General features: G+C 33.7%; 1 protein-coding gene across 4 annotated transcripts; it reads left to right on the forward strand.

Annotated features, from left to right (window-relative positions):
* Positions 1-245: 245 nt before the first annotated feature.
* LOC123667217 (vesicle transport protein GOT1B) lies at positions 246-7,300 on the forward strand. Of its 4 annotated transcripts, none has more exons than XR_006745416.1 (6): positions 246-438; positions 1,321-1,412; positions 3,014-3,192; positions 4,900-4,981; positions 5,831-5,971; positions 7,222-7,300. XR_006745416.1 is itself a non-coding variant. In XM_045601175.1 (6 exons), the coding sequence occupies exons 1-6, from the start codon at positions 414-416 to the stop codon at positions 7,231-7,233; spliced, it is 429 nt and encodes a 142-aa protein (XP_045457131.1). In that variant the 5' UTR covers positions 246-413; the 3' UTR covers positions 7,234-7,300. The 4 variants fall into 4 exon arrangements, 3 of the variants coding, with proteins under 3 accessions (XP_045457131.1, XP_045457130.1, XP_045457132.1); XM_045601175.1 differs by having other exon boundaries at positions 4,900-4,984; positions 5,834-5,869; XM_045601174.1 differs by having other exon boundaries at positions 5,831-5,869.
* Positions 7,301-8,657: the final 1,357 nt, after the last annotated feature.

Below are 8,657 nucleotides of genomic sequence, written 5' to 3' on the forward strand. Positions count from 1 at the left end.
TGGAGAAAGAGATACCCTAGCGTACAGGTTAATTAATGTTATCAGAGTATAAGTATTACTATACTCTGTGTATCAGAGATATTTATAATTTATAATTACACGGACATTAATAAAAACACTATGGATATGTTCCGATATGCACTGCGACCACTTTACGAAAGAGTATCACTTTACAGGTTTACAGTATTTCAACGGTCGTGATCGATGGCGTTGTGGGCCTTAGGTAGAACGCACCCTTTAGCGTTATGAAAATGACACATGACATGACAGTAAGAAAATTCGATAGCAAATATGACGTGGTGTAAAGGATTATAGAATTGTTTAATAGCTTAAAATCGTATTTACAAATGTATTTAGCTAAGTAATCTGTAATTATTGTCTTGATAGTACTATATTTTAATATAATCTTCAAAATGATTGATATAACCGATACACAAAGTGAGTATATTCTCAATAAATTTATCTTTTTCATTCACATTGATGTTACTTTAAAATAAACTATAATTTTTCTTTTATCAGTAAACATCAGTTATTATCCTTTTACGTGTACTTGTCACTTAGTGAGTCTGAAATTATAATTTAAAAGTAATAATAGAAAAAGTCCGTATTCCGAGACTATGATCTCGGACATACAATTATGAAAACTTAAAAAAAATTTAAATAGCATTTGTGTTAATTTTTTTAAAGTAACTAAAATTAATAAATAATACATAAGTATCGTAAAACGATACGATATTTATGATATAGTTTTAATTAATATTATTTTTAAAATTTACATTTCCGAAATAATGTAATAAGTTTAGTAATTTGTTGATGAAATTCAATAAATTATATTGCAATACTAAAAAAATGTAAATAAACATAAGGTTATATATAAAATTACTAGTAGACAAATTATTTTATATAGAGGTTTTGTCTGTCTTTTTGTTCCTCACCATATTCATCAAAATTTGCTGTATAAATCTAGATAAATTTACAACTTTTTGATCTTGGAAGTCTAAACGCAGAGTTTTGACATTAGTATTCTTAAAGCAGTATGTTCTAGAATTAAAAATTATTTTGTGTAAATAATAATAATATGGCACTGGCATTAATTTGAAAAAGATATAATCTTACATAATTATATCGCCTTCCTCAGTAAATTGACTAACCAACAAAAAAAAATTTTTCTATTCAATGCAGCATTTCTTGTGATTAGGGTATTCAACAAACAATATAGATATTAGTATAGATATTCATTTTTTCTATTTACTACCTAATTAAAATATTCCAAAAATATAAATTATAAAGTTATTTCACATATGGGTAAATTTTTTTCAGAGATTGGAGTCGGATTAGCCGGCTTCGGAATTACATTCCTTTTTCTAGGAGTGTTACTGTTGTTTGATAAGGGATTACTAGCAATTGGGAATGTGAGTATTAAAAAGTTTTTTTTTTTTTAAATCTATATTCGTATTGCATTATTCTAATAAAGAGTGTTCAAGGGAAACTGACTAGCCTTTGTTAAAAATATTTATTTTATTAATTTATTACACAATAGTACATAATACATTGTTCAAAAGGCCGACTTAAAGCCATACAGCCATATCTGTCAGTCTTTAAGATGTACAAGAAAAATTGTTTAGGTTAGGTTAAATATATTGATTAAAATCAATGACAATGAAAAAAAAATACAATAAAAAAATTAAAGCTTTAGAATATTAGTGGCTATACTGTAACAATGCAAAAAGTGGACAAAATCAATGGATTTCTCACTCCACTCAAGACAAATCCATCATCATCATCATCATAATCGTCATCATCATCATCATCATCATCATCATCACCATCACTTCAGCCTATCGCAGTCCACTGTTGGACATAGGCCTCCACGAGTTCGCGCCAATAATGGCGAGAACTCATGTGTGTAGTCATATAGTCATCACGCTGGGCAGGCGGGTTGGTGACTGCAGGGCTAGCTTTGTTGCACTGAAGACGCTGCTGCCCGTCTTCGGCCTGTGTATTTCAAAGCCAGCAGTTGGATGGTTATCCCGCCACCGGTCGGCTTCTTAAGTTCCAAAGTAGTAGTGGAACTGTGTTATCGCTTAGTCGCCTCTTATACACCCATGGGAAGAGAGGGGGTGGCTATATTCTTTACTGCCGTAGCCACACAGCTTAAGACAAATCTAGTGTTCCACAAATCTGTTAAGAGTCATCCATTAATCGCTCGATGTTTATTAGCAATGTTTTGACCCTCTTCCATTTGGTGATGTTTGGCAAGGTTTTTGACCAATTAGGTTTTTTCAATATTAGAAAAATATTTAAAGTATTTGTATGAAATATGAAAAATATGAAAGTAACGGATATGCCTGGCCAAAGACTTTTTAGGCAATTAGTTTGCAATTAATTTTTAGGTATACTAAAGTAAGCTTAAAATTATTTTCATTCATTAAACAGATGGTGAAGGCCATTTCTAGTTCAGATCTTAGACCATTATAATCAATTTTTATCTATTCATATTATTAGTATTATTCTTATTTATGTTAAATTAATTGTCTTCAACGATACCCTGGGGATTAATTTAAACCCAGAAATATCTTATATTTCTTTATTACAATTTTTACAATTAATTTTATGCGACAACGTTTTAGTGACAGATAACGTTGGTACTTTAAAATCTAAAGTATGCGAATTAAAGTAACCGAGGCAACGAATTACTCGTCCACCCTATCATTCGGAACACTCAGAACTATTGACTCTTGAAAGGTGATGTGTGTGATGTGGGTCCATTTAATTTAAATGGAGATCTGCCAAGTACTTTTTTTAATTACCATTTGGTATAACGATTATGATATTTATTTCTTTAATGCAAAGTTGGTGCATGAAATGTGGTTTCATTAAAATTTGATCAAGTGAGGAGTTCTTTATGGGTTATCTCTAATAATGAGTACTTAGTTGACTGTTCTTTTGTCTAATTACGTTGTATTACTTGTCGATGTAATTGAATTAATAAAAAATAAATATATATTTTCAGATTCTCTTTATAAGTGGTCTGGCGTGCGTCATAGGGCTCCAAAGGACGTTTTTCTTTTTCTTCCAAAGGCACAAGGTGAAGGCTTCAGTCGCTTTCTTCGGAGGCATCACTATTGTGCTCCTAGGATGGCCGATGATCGGAATGATCGCTGAGATCTATGGGTTCTTACTTCTATTTAGGTAAGTTTTTAAAATCGGTCCGGGTACTTCTCCAGATCGGCTACTTCAGATTTCGTTTTGCTGTGCCATTCTTCAGTTAAACCTTAAGAAACGGTCCTGTGATAGGTAATAGATACAAAATAACAAGAACCCTGTGCTGTGATATTTGACAAAATAATTTTCAGCCCCTTACATTCCTAAATTCAAATCCCATCAAGCCGTTGTCACATAATTTAAACAATATTCAAAAATATTCTACAAATCTATACAAATAATTGTGTTGCTGGCAAACGAAAAAAAAAAACCGACTTCAATCACTTCGACAAGTAATATAACCTAGGTAGACGAAAAAATAATCAAGTAAATACGCATTATCAAAGATTACTCCAAAAGTCGTTATCAGATCCCGATGAAATTTAAATGTGACCACACGATAAACATCGGCTTTCGATTAAATTGAAAATCGTCAAAATCGGTTCACCCAGTATAAAGTTATACGAATTTTTGATGGTTTCCCTCGACTTCTCTGGGATCCCATCATCAGATCCTGGCTTCCTTGTCATGATACCACTCCTCCTTTCCAACAAAAAAAAAAAATAATTATCAAAATCGGTTCATAAACGACGAACTTATCCCCGAACATACATTAATAAATATTACTTTTAGAAAAAAAAACCGACTTCAATTACATCGACGATTAATACAACGTAGATCGACGAAAAAATAGTCAAGTAACTGCGCGTTATCAAAGATTACTCAAAAAGTAGTTATCAGATCTCAATAAAATTTATATGTGACCACATGACAAACATCAGCTTTCGATTAAATTAAAAATTATCAAAATCGGTACACCCAGTAAAAAGTTATTGCGGATTTTCAAGAGTTTCCCTCGATTTCTCTGGGATCCCATCATCAGATCCTGGTTTCCTTATCATGGTACTAAATTAGGGATATCTTCTTTCCAACAAAAGAAGATAATTTTAATGATTTTTAATTTATTCGAAAGGCGATGTTTATCGTGTGGTCACATTTAAATTTCATCGAGATCTGATTACAACTTTTGGAGTAATCTTTGATAATGTGTATTCACTTAACTATTTTTTCGTCTACCTACGTTGTATTACTTGTCGATGTAATTGAAGTGGGTTTTTTTTCGTTTGCCTGCAAACACAATTATTTTGCCTTTGAGTCGGTTATAAAATAGAGAAGATTCTCTTTTCGATTGTATTTCATTTTCGTTAGTTTTTTTTAAATATAACTAGGTCGGCAAAAAAAGCTTGCGGTGGTGGTAAACGATTACCGTAGCTTATAGACGTCTGCAACACAGGTAGCATCACTAGCGCGTTGCCGACCCAATCCCCAATTCCCCGCAGGAGCTCTGGTCACCATACTCACCAGCAGGAACACTGCTTGAAAACAGTATTATTTAGCTGTGATCTTCTGCAAGGTCGAAGTACTACCCCAGTCGGGCTGCTCCATATTTTGAGCAGGAAATTTCCTGCTGTGCCCTACCTCAGTTATAGTTTTCGAATTATGCCATATGTGTATTGTACTTATCAAACAATTATTTAACTTAATTATGTAGATTTTTCTGACAAAAAATTTATTTTCTTATTTTTTTATTATCACTCATGTCTTGTATGCCAGCCAGTGTTTATTAAGATATTGATTTATTTAAAATAATGTTACTATGGTCATGTTTTAATATATTTCTATCGTTGTTTTCAGAGGGTTCCTGCCGGCAGCTATCAATTTCCTCAGAATGATGCCAGTGCTGGGTTCACTCCTAAATTTACCAATAATACGAGGGGTTGGTAGTTTTACGATTTATTAAAATTTTTTGTTTATGTAAAAGTTTTTTAATATCAACAACATTTTAAATAAAAACTGTGTCAAGCTCCCTTTATGCTACTTTGCGGTAACTCCAAAGACTAACTGGTCTGTATTGTTTGACTAGTCGAATCAAACATTACGCTACGCTAAGCTTCAGCCTGTAATATTCCACTGCTAGGCATAGGCCTCTTTCCCCACGTAGGAGGAGGATCAGAGCTTAATCCACCACGTTGCTCCAATGCAGGTTGGCGGATATATTCCCTACTATGAGTAACGATCGCTATTAGGTGTACATGATAACAACCAGGACCGACGGATTAACGTACTCTCCGAGGCACGATGGGGAGACCCACAAGGACTGCACAAACACCCAGACCACGCCAAACATCTGTATGTATTGGTATGGCCAATACAAATCAAATATTAGTAGGCACATAATTTCTATACGAATAACAATTGTTATCAGGTATATATGATTAAAATCGGGTTTACGTGCTCTTTGAGGCACAGTGGGGAGATCCACAAGGACATATACTCAGGCCATAAACAAATATTTATATAAACACTAATGACCTTCTTAAATAGAACCCGCGACCGATGACGGGTAAGATGACTATACGGACCACTGCACCGGACTATTATCTACTTACTTAAATTTATTTATATCTATTTTTTATCTGGCTCAAAATAAGGAGGAGATTCAATGCAAGTGTATTTTTTGCGTGTGTTACCTCATAACTTTTTGTTGTGTGTATGGTATTGGATATTTCTCTTTTTAGTTGTAAGCTGGTGCATGTCGTGTGATACAATTTTTTTTTTGTTGCAGATCGTTGACAGAATAGCAGGCGACAACGGCCGTAATATGGTATGATAGTGTTATCATACCAAAAAAAGAAAATAGACTTCAGTGTTACTATGTTTGTGAAAGTGTGGATGTTGCCATGTGCGAATTTTAATATGAACTCGGGTAGTTATAAGTATTATTTTGTTATTACATAATAATAAAAATGAATAAATGTATATTTAATTTATCGGAACGAAGGTATTATTAACTTTTTTTTTTATTAATTTTAATTTTTATCAATCGTCTCTTTAAAAAAAAATGTATAGAATTTTGTAGAATTTGTTCCCAAAGTTGTTTCCCAAAACAAAAATATCAGAGATTTCTGAAAAGTAGCACGGGAGCGATTTATTTCACTGATAATATAAAACATTATATAATGTATTCTTTCTCATTATCTCCTTTACATTTACGAGTTACAAATCACAAGGATTCTAAAGAAGTTCAACTTCAAAAATTTAAATATATAGTTAAGCATTTTAAATTAAAACAAATTTATTTACTAAACTTTTTCTGTCATTGAAAAAGCTTCTAAGCTTTGAAAAAACTATAAAGCTTCGAAACGAATCGAATCTACCATACCATTATAATATATTTCAATGTGCGGTAGCTTGTATTTAGCTTTTTAGTATTAGATATAGTTATAATACGCCGTAAGCCTAATGAAATAAAATGACCATCTTGCAACTATGTAAACAGCTAATTGGCAGACGGGTAATAAAACGGGGAAAAAAATGGTATTTACCAAAGCCCCGTTAAAAAAGAATCTAAAAAATTGGATCCAAATCGAGTTTCCACTTAGGGTAGCTTCATTTATAGCCAAGCTCTGCACGTGATAAAAATTTCAGTGAAATCGGTTATGACGAATAGGCCGCTTCTGATGAGTGAAATAGGCTATATTAAACACGAAAAAAAGAACAGTTAAAATGATCCACACAGGCGGAAAGTTAATTGTAAATAAAGTTATATTTAACATACTTTCATCATCATCATTACAGCCTATACAGTCCACTGCTGGACATAGGCCTCCACAAGTTTACACCAAAAATAACGTGAACTCATGTGTTTTGCCCATAGTCACTACGCTGGGCAGGCTTTGTCGCACCGAAGACTCTGCTGCCCGTCTTCGGCCTTGTGTATTTCAAAGCCAGCAGTTCGATGGTTATCCCGCCATCGGTCGGATTTTTAAGTTCCAAGGTGGTAGCGGAACTGTGCTATCCCTTAGTCGCCTCTTACGACACCCATATGAAGAGAGGGGGTGGCTATATTCTTTAGTACCGTAGACACACAGTACATAACATACACTAACGTAACATACTTTGATTTACTTAATTATTTACAGTGTTAATTACATATTTTTAATAATTTTTCAACAGGACGGCGCATGAGCGGCAAGCATCCCATCGAATTTACGAATTTACTTGTCTACAAAAATAAATAAATACGTATATTATATGGCAATGGTTTTATATTTTATTTTGAGTATGAGGCGTTAATTGAAAAACAAAAAAATAATAATTTACTCTGACGGTTCGCAGGAAAGTGGACATAAGGACCTTATGTCCACTTTCCTGCGAACCGTCAAAGTTAAAAATTATTATTTTAGCAAATGTAGCTTTTCCAGTACTTATAGCAAATGGACGCAAAGATAAATAATGAAAAAAATAATTTAGTTTTTTTTTTATTTTTCTGCTATTATTGATTCATCTTTACGGTTTCATGGGCTCAGATAAAATTATTTTTACAAAAATTGCACAATTCTTGGCCTGTCGTAATATGATTGTGTCCTACACCCAAACAGCGTCTGAAAGAGATATTATAGCTTATCTATTTATTTTATTGGTACATCCACAGAATACATATGTATTCTGAACAGAACACAGAACACACAGAATACATATGTATTAACACATTAATCTACTAATTACTAAATTATTATATAAAATGTATCCATTATAGAGTATACAACATTCTACAGTATATTAATGTCATGAAGCAAGAATAAAAAGTATTATTGTTAATTAATCAATAAAAATCATTAAAATATCATAAATTCCATTTGTATAAAAAGTCCAAAATAAGTCAAGATTAATAAAAATAATCAAACACAATTAAAATTTAATGAGATTAATTGGCTAAGATCTAGATTAGGTAAAACCGAATTAGAAAAACCGAATTATGGGGTTTTTTTGGGTGTGGAGGGTGGAGGGTGTAGGGGAATCTATACAAGGTAACACTGTCACACCTCAAAACCCCATGGTTATGGAGATATCCATGTTTAAAGTTTTGAGGTTAGAAGAAGAATTTAAAGCTATTATAATACCTTTGAGCTCGTACTGTTTGCATTGTGTGACAAATCAACACTTTTAAACAAAATAACGCGTCAGACATAATATTCTAATAAAATTAGTAACATTGCGTGCTAGAATATAGGTTTAGAAATTCGAAAAATACCCAAAACCGAATCGGAGCACCCCACTGTCCACGTGGTCTTGGTCTGTCCTACCCCTAGAGTGTTTTTTTTGTGCCGCGGAGGCGCGGAGGGAGAGCAGCCCTCGCCCGCCGTGCGAAAGCGCGCGAACGAATGCGTAGAGGAGCGGCTGAGGCTGGTCGGCGAAGGCGACCAGCCTCCGCTGCGGAACGGAGCATGAGTGAGCGTGCTTTCGCACGCAAGGGCGGAAGGGCTGCACTTCCCGCAGCGCCGGAGCCAAGCGTTCATCTAACTTTCGAAATTCTTCTTCTAACCTCAAAACTTTAACCATGGATATCTCCATAACCATGGGGTTCCGAGGTGTGATAGTGGTACCAGGGG

This window comes from Melitaea cinxia, chromosome 27 (assembly GCF_905220565.1).
Source record: "Melitaea cinxia chromosome 27, ilMelCinx1.1, whole genome shotgun sequence".
NCBI classification, from domain to species: Eukaryota; Metazoa; Arthropoda; class Insecta; order Lepidoptera; family Nymphalidae; genus Melitaea; species Melitaea cinxia.

Bases quoted from the DNA above. Each gene is read 5' to 3' on its own strand.
- LOC123667217 (XM_045601175.1), top strand. From the start codon at position 414: ATGATTGATATAACCGATACACAAA. The intron at 1,413-3,013 runs GTGAGTATTAAA...ATATATTTTCAG, and splicing joins GATTACTAGCAATTGGGAAT to ATTCTCTTTATAAGTGGTCT. The intron at 4,985-5,833 runs GGTAGTTTTACG...TTGTTGCAGATC, and splicing joins TACCAATAATACGAGGGGTT to GTTGACAGAATAGCAGGCGA.